At 40.6% G+C, this 12,917-nt stretch overlaps 2 protein-coding genes across 4 annotated transcripts; both read right to left on the bottom strand.

Moving 5' to 3' along the window:
* Positions 1–230: 230 nt before the first annotated feature.
* On the bottom strand, positions 231–2,426 carry snx10b (sorting nexin 10b). Of its 2 annotated transcripts, XM_006801398.3 has the most exons (6): positions 2,280–2,426; positions 1,925–2,011; positions 1,726–1,826; positions 1,518–1,619; positions 1,156–1,365; positions 234–1,050 (listed from the first exon to the last, which is right to left on the bottom strand). In XM_006801398.3, the coding sequence occupies exons 1-6, from the start codon at positions 2,310–2,312 to the stop codon at positions 939–941; spliced, it is 645 nt and encodes a 214-aa protein (XP_006801461.1). In that variant the 5' UTR covers positions 2,313–2,426; the 3' UTR covers positions 234–938. The 2 variants fall into 2 exon arrangements, with proteins under 2 accessions (XP_087704280.1, XP_006801461.1); XM_087848154.1 differs by lacking the exon at positions 2,280–2,426 and having other exon boundaries at positions 231–1,050; positions 1,925–2,161.
* A 1,976-nt stretch (positions 2,427–4,402) lies between these two features.
* On the bottom strand, positions 4,403–9,016 carry cbx3b (chromobox homolog 3b). 2 transcript variants are annotated; one of them, XM_087848155.1, is made up of 5 exons: positions 8,805–9,016; positions 8,230–8,370; positions 7,965–8,121; positions 7,371–7,531; positions 4,403–5,765 (listed from the first exon to the last, which is right to left on the bottom strand). In XM_087848155.1, exons 1-5 carry the CDS (start codon positions 9,014–9,016, stop codon positions 5,645–5,647), a joined length of 792 nt encoding a protein of 263 aa, XP_087704281.1. In that variant the 3' UTR covers positions 4,403–5,644. The 2 variants fall into 2 exon arrangements, with proteins under 2 accessions (XP_087704281.1, XP_006801460.1); XM_006801397.3 differs by having other exon boundaries at positions 8,790–8,930.
* Between the last annotated feature and the right edge of the window lie 3,901 nt (positions 9,017–12,917).

A 12,917-nucleotide genomic window follows, 5' to 3' on the forward strand; every position in this document is an offset into this window, starting at 1 on the left:
GCAGAGGAAAAAACCAAACTAAGCAAAACACTTCATCTAATGAGTTTTGCAGATATGTCGGTTTTTCCACTCCCTTTACTCGTTATTACATCTGCAATAAAAAAAAAAGCACGGTGGTGTTCACTGTGAGAGCAGGCGTGTGTGTTTACTAAACACACATGAACAGACACGCTGAGATGTGACTGCAGTAGGTGAGCTCAGACTAACCCAAAGCAAAGGAGACAGGTAGAAAGGGTGTCTTGTCAGTGCAGCTGGCATTTTGTTCAGCAGGGAGCAATGTAGCCTGTCTACCTGATAGCCCTCTCAGACAGGAGCAAGTCCATTGGGATCCCACAGGACCTCCTACCAGCCACACACCTGACAAGGGGGCTGTCTAAAAACTCTGCAGAGACCCTATTACACATGTCATACTGCTAAGCACTGCGGTGGCCACCAGATGACAAGCTTTCCACACCCTTCCCTTGATTGGGAGTGAAGCACAGAGAGGAGAACAAAAGGCTTTCACTGCACTCATATCTGACCAGTTTCAGTCTCAATGATCAAAATTCAAGCAATGTTTATGAAGCAAAGATTATACAAACGCATTGCTGTTACAACACTGCCATCTTCAGGCAAATTGTTGGTACAACTTTGTATTTATTCAGACAATCTGAGAACGTGCAGGTAGATATAGATAGATATAAATGTAGATAGATAATAGATATGTAATATACAAGAGGTAATTTTTTATTATTATTTACTGTGCAAATTTCAAACTAAAACGTCTCATCAAGAACAAAAGAAGCTGTGACATTTTTTTTAAATAAATGAAATAATTAAGACGAGTCATGTTAAGTACAGTAACAGGTTTACGGTAATAGCTTTTTCCTTCGCTCATCCAAAACATTGTATGGGTGCAGAGACTCCCACATTCTGTCAGCAGTATGAAGATGATGCTTTCATGTAGAACGAGATAAGCAGCTCAGCTCTTCCTCCTGGCTCGTTTCAATGAGATCAAGAGAAGAAGCTTCCAAATCTTTAATCTTGTGTTCTGGATCCCTACCCTCGGAGCTGGAAAAAAAAAAGACAATTTAGTGAATTAGGTAGAGTGAAACTGACTTCTAAAGACTTTCAGTTCTGCTCGTGCGGTGAGATCAGATCTTTTTTTTTTTTTACCTATCTGAGTCAGAGTCACAGGAAATTTTGAGGTTATTGTGCAGATCCTCTTCTGAGTGGAATCTCCGGAGGCCGCAGCGCTGTACAGCCTGAACCACAGAGTAGTGCGTCCTTCCAGCAGCGCAGGCCTCTATCATAGGCACGCTAAGCTGTGACTGTAGGAAAAGGTGAAGGCAGCTGTCGGACAGCAGCAGAGGGTTCTGAAGGACTCTGAAAAAAAAAATGGGAAAAATAAACACTTTAAAACTTCTCCTGGTATTACCTTTAGAAAGAGTCAGTCATGTGGTCCTGTGTTTGTACTCCGGTTTTTGTTTGACTAGGTCAAAGTTCATAAATGCATTGATCTTTGAGTTCTCACGTACTGTTCCAAAAATTTCTGGAGCCCTTTCATTCGATCAGTGATCTGCCGAGCGTTATTAAGACTGAAGAAAGGGTTTTTAGGGGGCAGGCCTGGTACATGTACCCTGGAAAATCAACAACAAGAACAACAAAATGTCAGGAACAACTGAGCACACTACTTTAACTATGAGTAAGTAAACTTTAAATTCAAATCTCAGTGGATGAACTTACATTAGCATCGAATTTGCCTGCAGTTTTCGCCTGAGCCATACAAACTCACTGTATCTCCTTCTCACTTGTGAGATCTTCTTGGTGAAGCACACACTGTCGGTCTAAAACAGGACACCCCAGTGTCACACACATATCACAGTAAAGCTATCCTAAATGAAAGAATAAAGATTCGACCAACTGTCTTAAGCATTTTACTTACATGTAAACAAATTTCATAGTCTATGTAGGCATGCCAGAAGTCATTCTTTTGCATCCGTGGGTCCCGTACCCAGACACTGATGACCTGCTGCATGGAGAAGGCAGGACAGAGACTGAAAGACTGAATGGAATGCACTGTGTTGTGAAAAAGGGAAGGATTATATTGACAGATAGAGGAAGTAGAATGACTAACATCACACGAACCAGGATAGGAAAATCCAACAGAGAATGGTTTCATGCTTAGTACAAACACAGTTATTTTCAAAGTTGTGCCACAGTTTAAGGAAAACACAAAAGATCTTTCTTCTTGACAATTAAGAAACTCCGTCACATTCACAACATTAATTCAGACCTACCTGATTCTCCGTGCTGTCGGTTTCCTTTCTCATGATCTAAAAGATTCAATCTCAATAACCGTAAGTCAGATAGATAATGGTGGTCCTTAGCACTGCATTTGTGTCTTTTATTTCCACCTTTACTGTTATGGAGCAAAGGTTTCAAAATAAAGTCACAAGACTGATATAAGCACCTCCCTCTAACTGTCAACTCATCAAAACGGGCATTCCTAAATCGGAAGCACTGTTAGAGAACATGTGTCAGCACAACCAGATCAAAGCTGCTAAAGTTACAGGAAATCCATACTTTGTTAGAAAAAGAGACAACTGCTGTAGGTTTGCTTCTTTCTTTCTTTCTTTTTTTTTTACACCATCACAGTGGATTTTACATGACATGATCAAGATATAATTGAAGTGGAGACTTTTGGCTTTAATTCACAAAAGTTTAACAAAAAAGTTTAGTATTAACTGTTTATAAATTACAGCCATTTTTATACACAGTCTTCCATTTTAAGAGGCTCAAAGGTAACTGCTAGCAGTTTTGTGGCCAGGTGAGACCTGTTCGTTTGTTATTTTTGTGACAAATGAAGTAGACATAAGATCTGGCGTTAATTCAAAATGGTGAAAATGGTTTAGATTTTAAATATAAGGTCCAATGAGATGCCAATCTAAGTGAGGAAGGCCGTCATTAGGCTGAAAATGAAAAATAATCCTCTCATAGAGACAGCAAAAACTTTAAGAGAGGCCAAATCAACAATCCGGTCTGTTCTTAAAAACAATGAGATGCCTGAAAGATCACAGGAGACAATTGAAGTGGATGCTGGTAGCCAAGTACCCAAGGGTACTGCAGAGGCCTGTTTTTAAGTCCATGCCAGAACATTTTCTGTGTCTAACTCCTTTCACTCTCTCCTATCTTTTCTGTTTACTCTCAGTATTGCACTATCTAAAAAAAACAAAGAAAAAAACAGAAGAACATAAAACTAAAATACATGATGACAGAATCGTTTCCATTTGTAAGGAAAAACAACTTTACAGCATCTAACCAAGTCAAGAAGAGGTAAGCATATCATTGACAGGGTCCAGAGTTTAGAAACACCTTCATAAATGTAAATACAGAGAGTTTACAGCACGGTGGAAACCACTGGTTATACTCAAAAACAAGGCGGCCAGATTAGAAAATACCTAAAAGAACCTGCACAGTTCTAGAAAAAGTATCTTTGGACAGATAAACTCAAGATTAACTTGTACCAGAATAATGAGAAGCGAGAAGCATGGAAACAAATCATTATCCAAAGCATACCACATCATCTGTAAAATATGTGGAAGTAATGTTATAGCATGGGCATGTATGGTTGCCAATGATAAAGGGTCACTAGTGTTTATTGATAGAAGTGTACAGCACTATACTTTTCACTCAAATGCCACAAACCTGATCACTTTACAGTGCAAACAGATAATGACCCGAAGGACACCACAAAAGCAACTCAACCATTCCTGAAAGCAAAAAACGGGGATATTCTTCATCAACCACATCAGTCACCTGATCTCCGCCTAACAGCGTGTCTTCCAGTTACTAAAAACAAAACTGAATCCAGAAAAACCCACAAGCTGCACCAGACAGTAACCGCAGCATAGGGCTAGCAGAGCCTCTGAAGCATGGGAAAAAAAGTACGTGGTGGTGTCGATGGGTTCTAAACTTTAGGCATTTATTGACTGCAAAGGCTTTTACTTTCAAGCAATTACAACAATCCATCAATTTAAAATGTTTTAAGTTTGTCCAATTGATTTCAGCCTCTGAAAATGAAGCACTGTGTAAAAAAAAAAAATCACTGCAATTCCTAAAGAGCTGCATTTTTACAGTAAAACTCTTGAATTAAGATTAAAGGTCTGCACTTTAAGCACATCTTAACTGTTAGCTTTAAAATCCACTGTGGTGGTGCACAGAGGAAAAAAGAAAATCACAAAGCTTGTGTTTCTGGACCCAACTCTGTGTAGCCCATTTAGTGCCAGAAATGTAATGTCAAATGAATCATCTCATATTAATGTTGTTTTTTTTAAATAATTTGGAATTGATCGTTTATTTTAGGAGTAATTGGACCACATAATGTGAGAAATATGATCAAAGTGAATCAAGATGCAAAAAGTGTCAAAAAAGGTTTCATTTATTCACAGACTTCACAGATCCATGGTCAACAGTTACAGTAGTTCTGTAGCAGATGTGTTTTTACGAGGTTTGAAGTTCAGCTGAGTGTCCCATAGCAGTCATGGGAGATATGTCGAGTCAGAACAATGCCACCAGGATACAGATATAAAGTACACAGAACTGTATAATTACAGTCAATGAATGCCCTGTGTAAACTGCACAGTCTCAGATCTAAAGTGCTACATTTAACAATCGTCTTACGCATTTACGGTGCACAAGAGTTCATTTCGATAAGTGTAAATCTTATTAGATTTACTTAAGAAAATTCATGACCTTCTAATTCAACTCAATTTTAGTTATACAGTGCCAAATCACGACGACAGTTGCCTCGAGGCGCTCTTATTCTGAAGAATTCTGCAGGGCTTCACTTTTTGGATCAAAGCACCAAATATTTAAATAAACTGAAACGTTCTAATTCAATAAACAGGAGAAAACAGCTAATTTACAGCAGCTGATTAAAAAAAACAAGGGAATTTTTGATGGGCAACATTTTTTTTAAAATATATATTATTTAACATCAACCACAAGGGTCATAAAGAGATACAGTAAAAGCTGTGTCCATTAACACTTCACAACCTCACACAATACAAGTTCAAACAAGAGGCATTCCAACAACAGGGCTACAATCTTCAGCTCTAGCCAAAAGCTACATAGGCTGAAGGCATGGACTTGGACAGTAGTTTGCTGGCTCTGGCAGTAGAGTGTTGCCGTACAGGATGTAAAGCACACACTAAGCAACCGCAGGGCCCTTCCAGTGTAAGATACTGGCATCTAAACAGGACTATAAATACTATATTACTCATAGAACAATATCTTCAAAACAAAACACAACCACAGTGATCGAGTCCGCTACATGATGACACAGGAAAAAAGCTGCAACGGGTTAGTCTGACCTCAGATCAGCCGCTCTACATAAAGGTTAGCTTGAGCCTCCATCAGAGTGTCTGCAAAGTCAGAGTGACCTTTTTTGAGCACCACAGGGCAGACAGCACTTAAAATCCACCACCACCGAGGATCTCACACCTGCCAGAGCCCGAAACTTCGCCTGACGCAGGGATGCGATTTTGCGCAGAGTGCTTCCGATGCCAGCTGAAGGAGGACATTTGATGGAGGCTAAAGTTAAGCTTCAGCTGAGAGCACAGCTGTTTATTAGTTCTCCTCTGCACACAACCCACACACATTTTTACTGCTCGTCGTCTCCACAGTGCCAGGTCAGCTTCTGCTCGTAGAAGTCGATGACCACCTGGGGACATCTGGCGCTCGCTTCACGGGCCGGCAGCAGGGCAACGTCATCCGAGTTTTTCCTGTGGGGATACGCGCAGCAGAAGGAAAAAGACTGAAACCGCCTCTCGTTTTTAATGGATGTAAAATGTCTTAACAAAGACAAATATTTCTGACAGTTTTTTTAATGGAGAAGTGAAGGGTAAGGGGACTCTACTCAAAGGAGGCACTAGATTTTAGCTTTTGCTTCCTTTAGCTCATGCTCCATTGTTCCACCAAGTCTGTTAAATTTAGCCAGTAATTTCTCACAGCGTCTTGCTGACAGATCAACAAATGTAATAAAGCATACCAACACTGATTTTCAAGAACAAGGATGATGCGTGCCTAGCTGAAGTAACTACGGAGGGATAAAGCCATGAAAACATGGGACAGAGCTGCAAAAGCTCAGTTAAGAGGAGAGGTGATGATCAGTGGGCAGCAGTATGACTTCATACTGAGAAAGAGCGCTAGAGACACGATGTTTGTGCTAGTTTGCTTAAAGTGTTCATGGAGAAGTGCAGAGAAGGAGTTGCACTGTCTTTGAGGATCTACAGAAAGCATATGACAGTGTACCAGGCAAAGCTGAAATAGGTAGGACATGTGCAGAGGAGGGATAGTTGATACACTGGGCAAAGGATGATGGAGATTGAGCTCCCAAACAGCAGGAAAACATCAAAACTGCAGAGAAGATTACAAGAATGACAGAATGGGATGCAAGGGACAGACTGAGACAAACAAAGGGAATTAAACATTTTCTGACTGGCTATGCTCTTGTGGAGAAGTAAAAAAATAACTTGTTTGCTTAAGGGAGCAATATAGGACTTGGCATCTTATCATCATATCAATGCCGTGCTTCTTTGAATGACGCGGACGTTTGGGTAAGGTCAATAATTTGTGGAATTGTGTGCAAGTGTTTGCTTTCCGTAGACCTCTAAACTTCCAGCCCTAAACATGAGCACATCTTTCACACTCAAAACTTTCAAAAAATTCCAAGTTCTCCAACCTAACAAAAGTCATCGAGTGTTTTAAAAGACTTCAGCCAACTGTTTTACAAACTGTGTTTACAAACTTTACAATCTGATGTAATTCAATATAGCTCCTTTTTCAGAAAGTAACTACAATCGTAGGTAGTGTTGCGGCTCTGCTGGACTCCTGGACACTAACATTTGTGTATGTAAATAAGAAGAGAAAAAAAAAAAGCAAAACGATCTAAGCCGATCACTCGGAGCCTCATAAAGGTAGATCTTTGCAGAGCTGGACTTAATAGTCCAGGTATGCATAGTTAAGAGCCCCCGAGTCTATAGCTTAATGGTTGTGTGTAATGATAAACCCAAAGCCCATCTGCTCTCTCCAATCTGTTACTAATAAGGTTTGAGGTGGTCAGTGTCAACGTCCAACTTCTCCTCTCAAGTAAATGATCAAGCATATATAAAATGTTGGAACAAAGCAACAGCAACAAAAGCATCAAGTCCCCCCCCCTCACACACACACACACACACACACACACACACACACACACACACACACACACACACACACACACACACACACTTTGCTGTCTGACTCTGGCTTTAAATATTAACATTTTTCACATTTACTCAAGTGCTGGCATTTATTATTCAAGGACAGAGTAAAGAGGAAGCAGTCACCATTTGACTAGGAACATGAGCTCTCCCTTTCTGTCCGTTGAGCCGATGATGCATTCGGGCTCGAGATAAGTACTGAGGTCACTGGGGGAGTTTGTCTGCTCATCATCGGGCTGAAGGACGCTGTTGTCCGTCTTCACAGCCTGAGCCTCCTGCACGCAGGACTAAAAGAACAAAATAAGAAAAGGCAAAGTTCAAAGTTGCAGCACAGATTTACTAGACATGATAATAAGGTTGCTAAGTTGAGCCATTTCATTTTTTTCTCCCTCACTGTACACACCCATTGCAGAAAAAAAGGGGAAATTTAACTGGTTTCATTTTCAAGAGTTTGTGTAAAACTAACCTCTTTAACACGACATTTAGTTTCAGATTGAGCCTTAAAACAATTTCTGACAATGAGTCAGTTGACTCCATTCCAACCTTAGTCTACAACTAAAGGGAAAATGCTACCATACTTCTATTGTGTTCCCTATACTTCTATATTTTTCGTTGTTGTTCTCCCTTTTGGCAGATTTAGCTGCAGAAGTTCTGTAAATAACATGGAAACATACAGACATACAGACGTTCCAGAAACTCTAAAATTCCTCACATACTCACAATTTCTGTCTCTTCCTCTGCCATTTCCTCTTTGGGAACAAACCCTTGCTCGGGTTGCTCTTCTTCATTCTCCTCGGTGAAGTGGGCGTTTCTCAAGAACTCCTCTATGAGTTCAGGACAATCCAGGTTGTCCTCAGGTTCCCACGTGTTTTCTGCACTGCGGTTAGAGTTAACAGGAGGAAGGAAAGGCGATTTTTACTACGGTGGATAAACGGGTTACACAATCAAACCGTTCAAATGACTGGTTCTGCAACATCCCACTCACTCAGTGAAGCCCTTCCACTTCAGGAAGTACTCCACTCTCCCATTCGAGATTCTGCGGCGAATTATTTTTTCAACCACAAACTCCTGGACAACTGTAGTCTCCTCAGTCTTCCTCTGTTTGGCAGTCTGCTTCTTTCTCATTCTGCCACGATAGAGAATAAGCGAGTGAATGAAGGCCAGGGCAATCACAAGAACAGGGAGTTCATTTCTTTTCTTTTTGTGCTAAAAAAAACAAACTAAACACGGTGGAGTCAGGAACATTCACTTTTATCTCCCTGCTGCTGGGATTTTTTTTTTTTCAGCATAACATGGCAGTGGCGACTACTCTGCTGTGCCCTTCATACAATGATCGGCACACTTGTTACAGCGCTCCACCTGCTGTTTCTGTCGGGTGATTGTGCTCCTTCAGTCCAAAAAAAGCAACATGTTAGTATCACCGTGAGCGTCGTTCACTCACAGCCTGGTTACGAGCACATTTAGCAGACAGCAGCCCGAAACATGAGTGAATAGAAGCGTGCCTCGGTGATGCATTAGACGCTGTAATGAACAATATGCACGTACGCTCTCGGTGTTTACTTAATCTCGGAGGATAGCCTGCTGCGGTGCCGCTCGGCTCTGCTCTGTGCTTGTCGCTGGAAACAACATGCACACAGCGCCGGTGACGCTGCTTTGAGCTCAAATGTGTCGGTCGATGTGAGTAAATGAGCGAAACAACTTTTCATGAATGAGTTAAAATTAAAGATGGCCGTTGATGCTCGGAGGAAGTGGTTGCCAAGGGAAAAGGTCATGCCAGGAAAACCGGGAGGAGACGACGGGGACGCGCACAGCAGCGACCAATCAGGGAGCAGTCCGCTCGACCGTCCCAGTCCAGCGGTCCGGAACAGCCCTGCCACCCATGGGCGTCAGCAGGGTATGGCAGGGCATGCGCACTTCCTATGTATGTATTTCACAAATTTTGTTTTATTTTATTGGAAACAAAAAGACAGTCCGATAACACAATAAATCAATAAATGTATTGTGTCTCCTCCCGGGATCGAACCAGGGATCTTGGTGCACTTTAGTTTTATTTAATTTTAGAGTACTTCCACGTATTTCCAATTGATGTTACATAAAGTTCAATACATTTAAGAGAAAAATACCATCCACTTTAAAATGATACAGCGGTGGGTTTATAAAGCAGTTGCAAGGAATGTAAATTCCTGATGGAAATAATATACTGAATCGCTTCATTTTGCATTATTTTAAACGTTTAATGCTATTTTTAATATTTAATTTTGCATGATATTGTATAGTAGAAGTTCTAATACAGAAAGTGATACTTAGTATTACTTGAGAATACTTTTTTTTTTTTTACTATTTTCAGTGCTGTAAAGACACTGGGCTTTGTCGACGGAGATCTGCTCCCCTCAAACTCTGAGGCTGTACTGTTGAAATCGCAGGAAAAACAGTCTTTGGGAGATTTGACTGACAGTTCCCCTCTAGCCAATTAGTAAACTCAGAGCTACTGATTGGCCAAATAGCCCCCGCCCCATTCCATCCCGACCAAAGAACAGGCCTTTCCACTTTGCTTTCCAGCAGTTACTCCACACTGTTTTTTTAAAACACCACTGGGGGACGCTGCCAGCCTGTATTGGACTGATAGCACCTCTGTTAACCGCTGTCAATAGATTTATACTGGAAAGCTCACAGCCAAAAGGCAGCACTCTCTCGCAGGAGCTGTGCAGAATACACAGCTTCTACTGGTACCATTTCATTGTCAAGGCAGGATTATGCAGCACTTGGTGTATTTGATCATAAATTTATGTATAGACATAAACTTACATAGTCTAACAACACTACAAAAGTCCAAAGATGTATCGGACATACTATAATCAGAAAGGCAGTCGGGAGGAGGACAGGTGACTGGTCTAAAGCAAACAGCTACCATTATTTATATTTGGACTGACCACCTATCCCCTTTGTGCAGTGGAAACCTTTAAATGAGGGGGCCTGTAGATATTAACTTCATGAATTGTAGATTCTCTATTGATAAAACCAAGGTAAGCTGCTGTTTTCTACACTGTTTAATTATTAACACTGTGTTGAAGATACTCCAGGCCTCCAGATACAAATGCTACGAACTGTTTTCACACCAATTTATAAGTACATTGAGAACTTAGGGACCCCCGCCTCACTCAACAGACACACTAGAAATATAATCATAATTATAAGGGTTGACCATTTTCAGTGTCTATATTAATACTGCAGTACAATATCCCCATGTTGTGAAACATTATTTTTGGCTGTCTCCCTTATAACTATGTAGGTCAGCAGTTTACAATTTAACATCCTTTATGAGGTGTGCTTTATTAAAAAGCATTTTTCGTAGAGCCACACCATCCTTACAAGACATCTTTTTCCTCCATGGATCGGTGTATTAGTTGACTGAGACACTGAGGCAAGACATGTGTTGGTTATCAACCAAATGACCCACTTTTGCCCTCGGACCCCTTCCTGTCTTCTCTTCTGGGGATTTAGTACAGGTTGCTATAGTAACAGAACAGCTAATAGGGTTGGGCTGTCGCTGTAGGCCCAAGAATGGCAGTAATGCATGCAGTGAGGTCCTGTCTAGATTTACTACTGTATATATTGTTTTGGGAGAAAGCAGGTTATTTTAGTTTTGCATCCCAGAATTAATATTAACAACTTTTCATGAGGAGATTTTTTTCCCACCGTTATTGATTAAATGACAGTATTGATTGAGACATTGAGAAGACATAGTAGGTGAGTAAAACTGACCCTGTAACACTTAATGTTATGGGTCTCAACCACTCCTCCACCACAACTTACTATTCATATATAGACTAAAAACTGACCAATAAACATTTACATAAGCATCTGTTTTTGATAGTTGTGGGAAATTTGATATTATTGATCAGCCTCTGGATTGCAGTAGTTAGATTTAGGTGAACACTGACATATCTGAGATGTTTTATAAACATTTGTTTTATGTCTTACACATATTTGTAATCTAAATAATGCTACTACATGTAATAATAAAGTGATTCGAGGCCTTCCTGGTGCCCTGAATGCAAACTGACTGAACCCCCAAATTGACCAAGGCACTAAAAATGAAATACAGATGTTGATGAAATTACATGCTCCAGTGTACAGGGTGAAAAGATATATTGCGTTATGCCGTCATCCCTTAAATCTACTAACTTCCCTCCCAGACAAGCACATTCCACACACCCACTGTGAATGGAGCCCTAATACAGATGGGGCTTGAGAGCCATTCTGTCAGAGCAGAAATTAGTCCAGATGGCTAGATCCTGCTGTGAGGGAATGTGGATGGAGTGAGTAGTGGTCTGTGTGGCTCAGGATAGGCCCGAGTGGACTCTTTTCACATGGAGGGCCCCCGGCGTTCCCTTAGTTCCAACTTTGAAGCTCTCGGATTACAACCACGGTGAAGGAATTCATGTCAGTCCTTGTGTTCTTATCAAGTCTGTGGTTATATACGACACAGAATCCAGTAAAACGTTACTAAAGGTACCGCTGGTCAGAACGAGATTCAAATAAGTCCACAACAATTCACTGACTGCGCATTTGTAAAGCACTTTCTTGGATATCGTTTTTGCATGTTTTTAAAAAAAATTCAAGTTCTTTACCAACTCTCCCTCCACAGCAGGAACCATCAGCACCTTCATCAGCTTCAAAAACTGACTTCAGATCATATTCAGAGTCACATACAAAGTCAATCAGGGTACTAAGTGGCAGGCTCCAGTGCACTTTATGTCCTCAACATTTATGCAGCAGTGGCAGAGAGAAAAGAAACTTTTCATGAGTAACAGATGACGTGGAACCACAGACCACCTGGATCTACTTGCGGAAATCTGTCTCTTGTTTCAGAACATTTATGGTGCCCCAAGATACTTTCCTCTGTGTCATTCTATACCTGACACTCCAGGGCTAGAGCCGTGTAGTCATTACCAGTCTTTGTGTCTGCAGAGTTACTGGGAATGCATACACTAGGAGTATGCATTACACTACAGGTTTCAATCAGACAAGAAGAGATTAATATAGCATAAATGTATTTTATTTAAACTACTATCTGGTCAAGAATGCTCATCTAAAAGCCAGCACAGAGAAAAAGAATTATAATTATTTAAGGTAGAAACAGTGATGACTGATCTCACAGTAAGTGCAGCTTGGGGGTTTTCTGTTGCAAATCAGCTGTAACTTCGTTTAGCAGAAAACGGGGAGTGAAAAAAAATCTCAAAGGTGTAATATAGTTTACACAGTCATGCAGACGTTTATCCATGTGACATTATTGTCACCATAATAGAATATAAAACATAAAATACCCATCAAAATTAAAAAAGCAACCAACAGGCTTTGATTGTGCTTGATGAATACAAGGATCTAAGGATTTTTATTGCCATGAGGTGAAACTAAATTTTGCACTCAAGTCCCAGTTAAGACCAACAAAAATAACGCACATCAAGAGCAATATATACAAAACCAAGAAACAGTATGAGTATAAATAAGAGCTTGAAAAGCAGCTGCGTCTCTGTGCGTCGTCAGTTTGAATAAAGAATAAACCTGAACCTGGTGAGATGAAAGTTTAAGCAGCACAAAATTGACACTTTGAAGGACCTCTACCATCTTTCCAAGAAAGTAAATCGTTTCCAGCTTTGGTTTCATATCGTA

The sequence above is a fragment of the Neolamprologus brichardi genome, chromosome 11 (genome assembly GCF_056152115.1).
Source record: "Neolamprologus brichardi isolate AB-2024 chromosome 11, ASM5615211v1, whole genome shotgun sequence".
NCBI lineage: Eukaryota > Metazoa > Chordata > Actinopteri > Cichliformes > Cichlidae > Neolamprologus > Neolamprologus brichardi.

Excerpts from the sequence above, each read along its gene's own strand:
- snx10b (XM_087848154.1), bottom strand. The coding sequence starts at position 2,161 with ATGAAACCATTCTCTGTTGGATTTTCCTATCCTGGTTCGTGTGATGTT. Across the intron at positions 1,827-1,924 it reads ACTATGAAATTTGTTTACAT|ACCGACAGTGTGTGCTTCAC; the intron begins GTAAGTAAAATG and ends GTCCTGTTTTAG. Across the intron at positions 1,051-1,155 it reads TGTGACTCTGACTCAGATAG|CTCCGAGGGTAGGGATCCAG; the intron begins GTAAAAAAAAAA and ends TTTTTTTTCCAG.
- cbx3b (XM_087848155.1), bottom strand. The coding sequence starts at position 9,016 with ATGACCTTTTCCCTTGGCAACCACTTCCTCCGAGCATCAACGGCCATC. Across the intron at positions 8,122-8,229 it reads AAGTGGAAGGGCTTCACTGA|TGCAGAAAACACGTGGGAAC; the intron begins GTGAGTGGGATG and ends CTCTAACCGCAG. Across the intron at positions 5,766-7,370 it reads CTCATGTTCCTAGTCAAATG|GAAAAACTCGGATGACGTTG; the intron begins GTGACTGCTTCC and ends GTATCCCCACAG.